Source organism: Physeter macrocephalus, chromosome 11, assembly GCF_002837175.3.
Source record: "Physeter macrocephalus isolate SW-GA chromosome 11, ASM283717v5, whole genome shotgun sequence".
Taxonomy (NCBI): domain Eukaryota; kingdom Metazoa; phylum Chordata; class Mammalia; order Artiodactyla; family Physeteridae; genus Physeter; species Physeter macrocephalus.
The window spans coordinates 148,342,656-148,355,340 of record NC_041224.1 but is presented as its reverse complement, the minus strand read 5'-3'; the positions used below and the strand labels follow the sequence as shown (position 1 = coordinate 148,355,340).

At 45.6% G+C, this 12,685-nt stretch overlaps 1 protein-coding gene across 1 annotated transcript in view; it reads left to right on the top strand.

Annotated features, from left to right (window-relative positions):
• The window catches only part of PLEK2 (pleckstrin 2), a 24,072-nt gene extending 14,145 nt beyond the window's left edge, over positions 1–9,927 (top strand). The window contains exons 3-9 of the mRNA XM_024134007.1: positions 3,530–3,711; positions 4,916–5,007; positions 5,324–5,511; positions 5,748–5,849; positions 7,583–7,666; positions 8,574–8,652; positions 9,403–9,927. Of these exons, the coding sequence (XP_023989775.1) occupies positions 3,530–3,711; positions 4,916–5,007; positions 5,324–5,511; positions 5,748–5,849; positions 7,583–7,666; positions 8,574–8,652; positions 9,403–9,530 (855 nt within the window). The 3' untranslated portion in view covers positions 9,531–9,927. The remainder of the gene's footprint in view (positions 1–3,529; positions 3,712–4,915; positions 5,008–5,323; positions 5,512–5,747; positions 5,850–7,582; positions 7,667–8,573; positions 8,653–9,402) is intronic.
• The last annotated feature ends 2,758 nt before the right edge of the window (positions 9,928–12,685 follow it).

Here is a 12,685-nt window from a genome sequence, read left to right as displayed (position 1 = left end):
CAACCACTGCGCCACCAGGGAAGCCCTCCAGCTTTCTTTTGATTTCCATTTGCATGGTATATCTTTTTCCATCCCCTCACCTTCAGTCTGTATGTGTCCCTAGGTCTGAAGTGGGTCTCTTGTAGACAGCCTATGTACATGTTTTGTTTTTGTATCTATTCAGCCAGTCTGTGTCTTTCGGTTGGAGCATTTAATCCATTTACATTCGAGGTAATTATCCATATGTATGTTCCTATTACCATTTTCTTAATTGCTTTGGGTTTGTTTTTGTGGGTCTTTTTCTTCTCTTGTGTTTCCCTCCTAGAGAAGTTCCTTTGCTGTAAAGCTGGTTTGGTGGTGCTGAATTCTCTTTGCTTTTGCTTGTCTGTAAAGCTTTTGATTTTTCTGTCAAATCTGAATAAGATCCTTGCTGTGTAGAGTAATCTTAGCAGTAGGTTTTTCCCTTTCATCACTTTAAATATATCCTGCCACTCCCTTCTGGTCTGCAGAGCTTCTGCTGAAAAATCAGATGACAACCTTATGGGGATTCCCTTGTATGTTATTTGTTGCTTTTCCCTTGCTGCTTTTAATATTTTTTCTTTGAATTTAATTTTTGTTAGTGTGAGTAATATGTGTCTTGGTGTGTTTCTCCCTGGGTTTACCCTGTATGGGACTCTCTGCACTTCCTGGACTTGGGTGGCTATTTCCTTTCCCATGTTAAGGAAGTTTTTGACTGTAATCTCTTCAAATATTTTCTCAGACCCTTTCTCTTTCTCTTCTTCTGGGACCCCTATAATTTGTATGTTGGTGCATTTAATCTTGTCCCAGAGGTCTCTGATATTGTCCTCACTTCTTTTCATTCATTTTTCTGTGTTCTGCTCCTCAGCAGTTATTTCAACCATTTTATCTTCCAGGTTGCTTATTCATTCTTCTGCTTCAGTTATTCTGCTATTGATTCCTTCTAGTGTATTTTTCATTTCAGTTATTGTGTTGTTCATCACTGTTTGTTTGGTCTTTAGTTCTTCTACGTCCTTGTTAAACATTTCTTGTATTTTCTCAATCTGTGCCTCCATTGGATTTCCGAGATTTCAGCTCATCTTTACTATCATTACTCTGAATTCTTTTTCAGGTAGATTGCCTGTTTCCTCTTCATTTATTTGGTCTTGTAGGTTTTTACCTTGCTCCTTTGTCTGTAACATATTTTTTTGTCGTCTCATTTTTTTTTTGATGGGTGAGACTGTGTTCCTGTCTTACTGTTTGTTTGGCCTGAGGCATCCAATGCTGGAGTTTGCAGGCAGTTGGATAGAGCTAGGTCTTGGTGCCAAGATGAGGACCTCCAGGAGATCTCACAATGATTAATATCCCCTGGGGTCTGAGGTTCTCTGTTAGTCCAGCGGTTTGGGCTTAGTGCTCCCACCACAGGAGCTCAGGCCCGAGCCCCGGCCTGGGAATCAAGATCCCTCAAGCCGCGCAGTGCAGCAAAAGAAAAAAAAAAAGTAAAACAGTAACAAAGAATAAAAAATAAAGTAAAATTAGAAAAATTAAAAATATATTAGGAAAAATAAAAATATAAATGAAACAACCAAAAGGCAAAACAGAACCACGACAGCAAAAAAAAAAAAGAAGCCTGGAAAAGGCCTTGGTGGGGGGCGGAGCTTAGGTGTAGCACAGCTGGAAGGGGTCCCGGAGGGCTGAGGTTTAGGCCTAGGGCCCCAGCAGGCTCTCTGGGGCTCAAGCAGGCAGGGGAGACGCTAGCCTCGTTCCCCTCCAAACCCCCAATACCCCAAAGGTCTCTCCCCATCCCTGCTCCATGGGTGGGCTCCTCCAATCGTGAGAACCCCTCCCTTCCCCCAGCCGCCCCTCAGGGGTGCCAGTCCCATCCCGCCTCCACTTTTCCTCTCCTCCCCCTTCCCCCAACATCCTCCCCGGTTGCTCGGGGATTCCTCCTGTCCCTTTAGGTTTCCGAGGTCCCTGACCAGTGCCTGGTAGGGGCCCTAGTTGTGAGGAGACGCGAACACCACCTCTTCCTACTCCGCCATCTTGACTCCTCCTCCCCTATAGGTTAACTTGTTGACCTGATACTGCTTCATAGTCTCTAAGGAACAGTGGAGAGCAGAAGTGCTGGTAGAACAGGCTGGCGATAGGAAAACTTTGTTCTGTGTTTCAAAAAAGGAGACAAGTTGCTAGCTGGAGCTGTGAACTTCTTGCTAATTCTATGTAAAATTCTCAAACAGAGGAAATTGGCATCTGCCAGTTCGTGACTACTTGAGGGGGAAGAAGCCAAGAGGAGTCAGTAGGTTCACTAAGAACAAGTTATGAACTGTGTCGTGTGTGTGTGTGTGTGTGTGTGTGTGTGTGTGTGTGTGTAATTTATTTTTAATTAGGGAAGCTGTAAAAAAGTGTGTCTGGATTTCATGTGGAACTTTATAGTCTCTCCTGAGATCTTTTCATTAAAGTGGCAAACTGCAGACTGACAGGGTGCTGGTTGAACTCATCTTTCCATGATGTTGATGAGTGAATCCATGTTAACTTGGAGGAACAGCTTCATGGTACTCTTTGGGACCGTGAGCCCGCCTTGTCTTATCCGCCATTTTTGCTGTTTAGGTGAAGGACTTGATGAAGTTTGCAGGCAAAGCGAGGTGGGAGCTAATACATTGGAAAACAATCAGAATAAGACAGAATCCTTCTGTTTTCCGACAGAAGCGGTGAGCCCAGTCTACTCAGATGACATTTAGTAGGATCAACATGCAAAATCTCACAATGTTTGAAAAAAGACCCTAAATGCCCATTTAAAAGATGGAGGAGATGGGGCCCACCTGAAAAAGACTCTCAGCCGACTGCACAGAGCATCAAGCCCTGAGAATGCCGCTGCTAATGAGACCTCAGGCCCATGCTGCCTTGTACCCCCAGACCTTCCCTGGAGCAGTTTGTTCCATTCCAAGGGTCATATTTTATGAGAATGTTGAACCAACTGCAGAACATTTAGCAGGTCATAAACTGGTTGAGAAAGTTAAAACAGTATCATATGAGGAACGTGTGAAAGACTTGGGATGATTAGACCCGATTAGAAAGAGGATGAAAAGGAGCAGAACTAACAGTCCCTTCAAGGTAGGCGTTAATAGCCTCATATGACAGATGGAGGAACTGAGAGTCAGTGGGTCCTTTAATGTGCCCAAACGTCCATAGCTAAGTATCCATATCAGTCTGACCTGGAAGCCTGTGCATTTCCCACTTCAGCACAGGGGCTGTCGTAGGAGGTGAGCTTAATCTATGTGGTTCTAGAAGGCAGAATCAGGAGCAGAGAGACCAAGTGCCCAGGAAGCAGACCCTATGCTAACGAGTCTGTCCAAAGGGGAAAGGTGGTGAGCTCCCCGTCACTGGAGGTGTACAAGCAAATCTTTAAAGACCACCAGCCGGGGTGTGGTTGAGCGGTCGGGCACTCGGCAGTCACTGGACCACGTGGCCTCCCAGATTCACCTCGGTTCTGTCATTTTAGCTGCCCAGACAGCATTCTCTTGCCTGCTTGGTCTGACTGGCTGTCTTCCCACAGCTCCTCATTAAGCTGAAGACTCAAACATCCACGGAGTACTTCCTGGAGGCCTGTTCTCGAGAGGAGAGGGACGCCTGGGCCTTTGAGATAACAGGAGCTATTCACGCGGGGCAGCCGGGGAAGGTCCAACAGCTCCACATACTGAAGAACTCCTTCAAGCTGCCCCCTCACATCAGCCTGCAGTGAGTGCCTGGGCCCTGCCCTTGCCCTACCTGGCTTGGCTGCAGACTCTTCTGTCTGTGTGCAGCGGGGATGCAGGGTTGGGGTGGGGTTTGGTGGGGGGAGCGGCCTGTGGCTGTTACCCAGGCCTGACTGGTACCACCATTGTGCTTCAGGGCCTTTCGCTGTCACTGTCCTGTTTACATTGTTCTCTCTGCCTGGGAGTGGCCCTACGTACCTGCCCTGGGGACCTCTTGGGGCCTCTGCTGATCCTGGCCCCCTCAGTGTCTTGACAGCCTCTCTTCAGTTTCAGCCAGGGTGCTCAGGGCTATGTGACAGCTCCCCAGGAATCTCTGCTCACCCAAGTCATTAGTCTTGTTTGCAGCCTGGGGGCAAGAACGATGTGTTCTGGTAGCGGTTGCATTCTCGCTCTGTGGGATTCTTCATCCATTCCTTCATTTATTCATTCATTCAAGAAACAGTTATTGAGTGCCTACTGCATGCCATACATTGCTCTAGGTGCTCAGGAGATGCAAATGAGAATAAACAAAGTCTCATCTCAGGGGCTTTCCAGCCCAAGTACATAAACAGAGAATGAGAAAAGGTCTTCTATTAGCGGCAGGAATCATCCCACAGAACAGAAGGAAAACAGTAGTGGAGGTGATACTATAAAGTAGGGACGGATGAAAGGAGTTCCCATCATGGAATCTCTTACATCAGCCCATCTGCAGGAAATACCCCCTAACCTTCCAGGCAGCAAAACTACCAAAAAGCTCCATACCAGGCTCTGGGATCTTGATTGTGCGTCTAGGGCGCGGCTGAACCATGGTGAGTGCAAGGAGGGCCAGTGGCAGATGAGTGTGGCTTCAAGTGATGGGTGACTTTGAGAAGTAGCTGGAGGAGTTTGAACTTTATGCAGTAGATCATAGAGAATCATTACTGAACATTCTTTTGTTTCTAAATTAAAAGCCACAGCTCATTAGTTCTACTACAAAAGTAATACCTGTCTAGTCTAGAAATATTAGAACATTTAGATGAGCAAGAAGAAAAAGAAACGTCCCTAAATCCTACCTCTCAAATTCTGATGCATAATGGAATACCCCTTTTTTTGCGATGTGTATCATACCATGTGCCATGTGCTTTATACCCTTAGCAACGACTCTTGGACCCTCCCTCATACCTGTCAGTGTGACAAGGGTCCCTCTCCTTTGCCTTCCTTCTGTGTAGTCGCATCGTGGACAAGATGCACGACAGCAGCAGCGGAATCCGGCCAAGCCCCAACATGGAGCAGGGAAGCACCTACAAAAAGACCTTCATAGGTGAGCCTCCCCCCTCGGGGGCTGGGCCAGGCACTGGAAACCTGGGGCTTGGTGATCCGGGACTCAGTGTGCTTGACTGGCTTGTGTTTAGGCCAGAGCTGCCTGCCAGCCAAGGGGCTGGCCTGAGATGGCCACATGTGAGTGTGGCCACAGCACTGAGCGGCAGGTGTGGCCTTCGGTCTGCTCTAGGGCAGAGCCCCAAGGCTATGCGAGGCTGCCCAAGAGGTCAAGGTCAGTGAGGTCACAGCCAAGCACCCCTGAGGAAGCTGGTCTGGAGCCTGTCGTCTTGACAGGTGCTGCCCTTGCCCTGATGCAGGCTCCTCCCTGGTGGACTGGCTCATCTCCAACAACTTTGCAGCCAGCCGTCTGGAGGCCGTGACCCTGGCCTCCATGCTCATGGAGGAGAACTTCCTTAGGCCGGTAGGCACCCGAAGCACGGGAGCCGTTCGCTCTGGGGATCTGGCAGAGCAGTTCCTGGATGACTCCATGGCCCTGTACACTTTTGTAAGTTAGGGAGTGGGTTCCTGTTGCCACAGGGGCAGAGAGAGGAAGAGGCAACAGAGTGGGGGGGCGGGCAGGGGTCCACAGTCACGGGTGAGAGGCCAAGGCTGGGGGAACAGCTTCACCCCAGGTGGAGTGGGTTTTCTGTATGGAGGCTTTTCCTTTCCCCCGCGGTAGCCTCCACAGCCTAGAACTAGGACTTTTTGGTAACAGAGTCCTTGCTCTCTCCTTCCCGCTAGGCTGAGAGCCCCAAGAGGAAGATAAGCTCCAAGGAAGAAATCAGTCTCAGCACCGTGGAGTTAAGTGGCACAGTGGTGAAGCAAGGCTATCTGGCCAAGCAGGTATGGCCGCCTTGGAGCGGGGAGTAGATGGACAGTTCGCAAGCTCGGGGGAGGCAGGAATCCCCACAAAGGGCGGGAAGGGCTGAGACTGCCAGGGGCACTAATTGTCAGCAGAATCTGCTAAAGTCAGGGTCCAGTGGCAGCCACCGGGAGCACATCAAGGGGCATGCACGGGTCCACTCGTGCACACACGAACCCCAGACAAGGGGGCGTTCCAGGAAAAGTGCACACAAGTAGTTACCACAGCATTAGAAAACAATGCCTATGTCACTGCCCAGTTCACTTCTTTGTCTGGAAGGGCATATTGCCTGCTGGTTGGTATTTTGCCTTTGCTGGCTTTCTGCTCCCTGAGGCTTCCTGGGGTCTCTGCCTGCTTTTGTGGGACTCTGCCTGCCGCCTTGAGAAGTATTTTCTCCACCGACTTCAGTAGGTTGAAGATGAAATTCTGCAGTGTAATCTCCGTGTTTAAAAACTGACCGTGGCCACTGCTCCTACCATGTTGGGAGAGCGGCCACGTTAAGCAGGGACAGCCGGGTCACAGTCACACCTGAGGCATGTCCACCTGTGCCTGCAAACCAAGCTGCCGCATCCCGGCACGTGAGGTGTAAGCCAATCTCCTACACACCTCTTGTGTCTGTGTGCTCCTGACACGCCACGTGAATGCGTGCGTCTGTACAACGCTGCTCAGCACCGTTCCCATCTTCTTGGAGCACTCGTTGTCATTGTCACCTGCTTCTTGTGTATCAGGGTCCCCTTCTGCTCTTCGATTGCTTACCGTCCACGTAACTGCCTGTTTATTCCAAGGGCTCTGCTTCTGCTGGGCCTGAAGGGGGTCTGGTGAGGGGAGGTAGTGAGGTCCTGGGAGAGGCGGAGGGTGTGGGAAGAACTCGGGGTGCTCCAGACTAGAGGGCTAAGGAAGCTTTGTGATCTAGGGGTGAAGCCACAGTCACACGCACGGCAGTATCTTCCACGCTTAGATTTAAACATATAATTGATTGTTTCTTACTTTTTTTTTTTTTACGAGGTTGTGTTAGTTTTTGGTGTCCAGCAAAGTGAGTCAGTTATAAATATATATATACACATATTCTTTTTCCTATTCTTTTCCATTATGGTTTATTACAGGATATTGAATATAGTTCCCTGTGCTATACAGTAGGACCTTGATGTTTATCTGTTTTATATATAGTAGTTGGTATCTGCTAATCCCCAACTCCTAATTTATCCCTCCCCCTTCCCCTTTGGTAACCATAAGTTTGTTGACTACGCCTTTTACTCTTTTTCTGATGCAGAATGCCACAGTGGTTTTCACTGTATATAAGTGCACATATATACATGTGGGTGTAGGTTTGTTTTCGGACTAAGTTGATGCTTAAAATTTGGTGCCCTTGGGTTCAAGTTTGCCTGTGAGTTCTTGGTCCAGTTGAAACCTGTGACCTCCCTGTCCTCCGTGTGCCCTGAGTGGTGTCCAGGCAGTGCTCCCCCTTTCTTTCAGTGCTGACCCTCTTTGGCTGTGTCAACTCGGCTAAAGGTGACAGTGCTGTTGGTGAAGTGTCACTGAGCCGTGAAGTCCATGGCACGTCACTGCAATCCCCAGGTCTCCAGGCTCTTTTGAGAAAGTCGTTCGTTGGAGCAGGCTGGCTGGGAGGTTTGAGGTTCTGCACTGGAGGCACGGAGGTGGGAGGAAGTGACTGAGAGCTGTCACCGATGAGCCTTGCACCCTCTCTTTGCCTCAGGGGCACAAGAGGAAAAACTGGAAGGTGCGGCGCTTTGTTCTGAGGAAGGACCCGGCTTTTCTGCATTACTACGACCCTTCCAAAGTGAGTGCCTTGTCGTGCTCCCAGACACATCTCTCCAGAGCAGAGCAGGCAGCTGGCTTCACCTCCGCCCTTCCTCCCAGCATCCCTACCATAACTCGCACCCACTATGCCTTTCCTTCCGCAGTGCAAGCTATCCCTCACAGTCTGATCACTCCTTTTTTTCATCACTTTGTTGCCCGCTCAGTGGATCCTGCTCAGTGGATCTACGTTGTTTTGAGAGGAAAGGCGTCTTTCAGTTTCTCCAAAGTTGGCTGTGTGCCTAGGGAAGGTGAGGTGGGCTGATAAAGAGACTCCTAACTGGTGCTTTCTAGTCTCTGTTCACCCCTTTCCACCCAGAGTCCATGAATTCTTCCCCCTCAACCTCATGTCCCCACCAATGTTTTGAAAGGTTTCTTTTACCATTTAATATTTAAGCCATAATTCTGAGTTTCAGATAATAAGTATTACTGCATGCTGGGTTTGATCTAATTCCAATCAGAAGAAAAGAAAAATGTCCTTTCAGTCAGCCTGTTCAGCCTTGTCTTGGTAGATGTATTCATTTGTTTTTTGAAATAAGAATGGACGTTCCTCCCCTGCTGAGCTTCAGTCAGGAACCCCACCCTAAGCTGAGAAACTGAAGGAGCTTGAAAGAGCCCCCCACCCCGGGACCCTGCTAGACCACAGGGAGGGCCGAGGGACAGGGAGGAGGGTGGCACTGCTGCAGCTGGCTGTGGAATGAAGAAGCCCAGACTTCCTCGCTGGTGCAGACGACTTGCCATGTGATGTCCAAGTTCAGCCTCAACTGCTGTTACAAATGACTCTCACAGACTACTTTAGCAGGCTGACTGCGGGTGGTTATAGATGAGAGGGTGACTCTTCTTTTTTGTGCCTTCACACAGTTCCTAATCAGGTCTCCTTTCTTTTGCAGGAAGAGAACCGGCCAGTGGGTGGGTTTTCTCTTCGTGGTTCACTCGTATCTGCTCTGGAGGATAATGGCGTTCCCACTGGTAAGGGGCAACTTTGGCCCTGGCCTGATCTCCGGGGCCTCCCTCCTGTGCTCTCAGTTAACACTCTGCTGATGAAGGGCTAAGCTGTGAGGGCTGATGGGCTTTCTCAGCGCGACGATGAATGGTGTGAGCTTTGAAGCCGATTAGAGAAAGGGCAAGTGGGGTGTTCTTAGTGTGTTAACAACACAACTAAATGACCCTTGTCTTTAGTTTTCTTTCCCATCCTTTTCTGTGCTTACTGGCCCATAGGCTTCCACCTAAGAACAGTAGCTTACAATAGTGCTTAAGGATTGACAACACACTATTAGCACACTAATTTCACAACAGACAGTTGAGGAAGGAGGATAGTATTATTCTTAACTTATGGATGTAGAGATTGAGGTTCAAAGAAGTTAAACAATTCAAGTCAAATCCCACATCTGTGTCTGGTTTTAACATAAACATACTGGACTCTTTGATGTGAGTTAGACTGTAGACCTGTGGTTTGCATAGGGGGCAGGCCAAGAGGGCTTCCAAGAACGTCCAGACATAGCACTGGCAGGCCTTAAGGCACAGGTGAGGGAGAGGGGATGGACATGAGGAATACAGGAAAGCACACATCTGGTGGGATTTCCTAACCATACACATTTGTACTAAGAAATACTTCATAATATGTGTTTTTGTCTGTGTCTCAGTTGACTTTCAGCCACTCTCAGCTGAAAGCAGACATGGATGTTCACGCGCTGATTTTTTTTTTTTCTTCCTGCCTAGGGGTTAAAGGGAATGTCCAGGGAAATCTCTTCAAAGTGATTACTAAGGATGACACACACTATTATATCCAGGCCAGCAGCAAGGCTGAGCGTTCAGAGTGGATTGAAGCTATCAAAAAGCTAACGTGACAAGGACCTGAGGGAATGGGATCAGGATTCCTCCCTCGTAACAGATGACACAGGATTTCCTGGAAAATGGGAATGTGTTAAGACTTAGCTTTTTCTATTTTGTACTGCTTTGGAGTGAGATTGGTGAAGAGTTCCTTAGATTACAGTCGGCAGTGGTGCTATTTCCTTCCCCACCTTCAAAGTTAACATGGAAATGCTAGAATAGCCATTAGGCATCAGCATCTTGACTTTCGCCCATCATCACAACCAGCCATTCCTTGGGTACCAAAGTAGGTTTCCCTTGTCACACTAACTGGCCACGTTGTAATACTAAATAAAACACTATAGTCTCATGGTGGCGCTCTCTGAAATGCTGTCAGCAACTCATTCTTTGGAATGAATAAAAATTGCTATTTGTTCCTGGCTATTAGAATTCCAAGTTTTAGTTTTCAAAGGTTTTTCATGCTTAAGGCTATACGAATTATTAGGCAAGCTGATTATAAAAACATCTCAAGTGATCTGTCACTAAAACATGCCTCATCTTAAAGTGGGGATGGGGGCAAAATTTTGAAAATATCGTTTTGCTTTGAAAAATAAGCCTTCGTTAAGTATTATACGTTGCAGAAAAGAAATCATGGACTCGGACAGATTAGTCACACATACAAAAAAAGTAAAATTACAGTTTTTCTGTGGAAAAAAATGTCATTTAGATAGACACAGAGCAGGAGCTTGCTGAAGGACAGGAACAGGAGCTCTCTAAAGGACACAGAAAGATGTCAATGGGAAAAGAATTAAATCAAGGCATGAAATTTTGGGTTTTAGAATGAAGATTAATGGAGACAAATAGGTACCAAGAAGCTTCACCAGTTAGGTTAATCTGAAGTAGTGAAAAGTCTGCATCATACAGTATCTTTAAAAACATTTTTATTACTTTCAAGTTTAATACAGTAATCTGCCAAGTACAAGTGCTTCGGCTTCCTTTAATGAATAGATACGTAACTTACATTTAAGGGGAGTGGATACTTCCAAAGTGCTTAAGTAAAAATTCATTCTCTTCGATAGTTTGAACTGTCTCCTCTTAATCTTGTCTAGAATACCTGATCTTCTACTTTATTCCTTACATTCTAAGAGACTGCCTTTTAAAGCACCATTTTCCATTTGGCATTTCACCAAGGTCTATATCCTTGGAATTAGTTTCTTTATTGCTTCTTGTTATCAACAGGTGTTTATACCTGAATTAAACTGCATTTGGTTTGATGGCTTCTTGACTCTAAATTAACACAATTACACCCCACTCTGTATGGTATCAGTATCACGTGTTGAAAAGTAGTTGACTATCGCCTTGAGGCAAATCAGGGGTCAACTCTCGCCAAGAGTACTAGCACTTGAATTTTTTAAAATCCTGAACCATTTACACTGTTCTTGATGTAAAAGTAGCTAGGTCAAGAACGGCAGCTGAGTAGTATCTGTACTGCTTAGCACGTCTCTGTAGGTTTCCACTAAGTGTTTGAGCGTTACCCACGTAATGGCTTGTCTTGTTTTACTAGAAAACATGAAAAATGGTTTGCGTTCATATTTTTCCCAGCCATTTAAAATTTTCAACTAATTTTGCCTAATGGAGACTCAAACTATTTTCAGTTATGAGTCGATAACCACTTGACCTCAAAGGCAGCATGGGGAGTAGATGAAATTGTCAATTTTTAATGAAGAGTCTTTGTGGGGAGAGATCCATTTGGATAAACTGGTCAATTGTCTTTGTCAATCTGTTCAAGTTATTTGGAGCTGGGTGTGATCTTGTTCTCATATTTGAAAGTGATACTTTTAGGTCACCAGGGTAAGTTTAGTTAGTTCTCTCCTTCGTGATCAGTGAGGTATTGATCTTTTTTCTCATAAGGGTCATAAATTTGCAAAATTGTTGTGAAACTGAGCAAAAGGCCTGCATGGGATAAAATCACTCACCACTGATGCCACCGGTATTTCTCGACAGTTATGGCTTTTGAAGTATTAAAAAAAAATTCAGTAAACAAAGTGAAAATTCAATTCCTCTGCTTACAGCAAACATTTAAGGAGCACCTGTTACAGTTTGATAACATTCTTGATGCTGTGAGCTTTATAGACTTTTTTTTGACTCCTCAGAAAGACTGAAGTGAAAATTATGTGCCAGATTCTCCTCTAAATATTCCCAGTATGCAAGCCAGCAATCATGGCTCCCTCGTGGAAACGGTTATATGAAACTAGACTTCTGGATTTAAAGAGCTAGTAGAGGCTGCTAAATTAAACAAAGGGACAAACTTCAAAAATGGCTCAAAGGGCTCACCAACACTCTTCTATTTTCCATTCCCTTTAACACTGAGGTAAGTCTAGTCCTGGATTGACTAAGGTGGGTTAGGTTTAATCTTCTAAGTATTTAAAAAGCTATTCTTGGGAATGATTAGAGTAAAATTAATTTATCTAGTACCTCAAGAGTCCTAAGAGATTAAATTTATGAAGCAGACCAAAGTTAACTTAAGACTTTCTACACCCTGGCTACTGTAGCTGTAACTGCAAACCATATGTTATCTATGAAATTTATTTACCTTTGTATATATTATTTATTTACCTTTAAAACAATCAGCTCTTACAGAAAAAAATGATGGAAACATAGAAAAACCATTGTAATTGTGTTCAAACAGATCCCTACTCTGTTATGAAGAGAACTGAAGCTTCTAGGTGGCACCTAGCAAATATTTTACTGGAAAAAAAAAAAATCAAAAGTTGGGCAATGAGACTCAAATAACTTAATTTAAAAAGCAGCATCTTTTTCTTAAAAAACAAAAAATACACCCCCAAAACCTTTACCACCCTGAATTACAAACTCAAGGCAAGCAGCTTAGTACACCAACAAGGACCAGTGTGATAACTTCTCCCTCATACCACATGTTGTCATCAGTCTCAAATAGGTAAAAGGCACACAACCAATGTAATTCTTTAGTTGCATTTTAAGGCTTTTTCCCCCTAGGAGTAAACTTTCACTAATTAAAATTACGTTCTCTAAACCCTCCCTTTGAAAGGATCTGCTATATTGATCCTTTAGGTCACCTGCCTTTATATTACTACATTTCAAATAAAATGAAGATAACAGAATTAGGGTCTTAGTAATCATAATGCTTTTAACTGGTGACAATAAGGAAGAAACC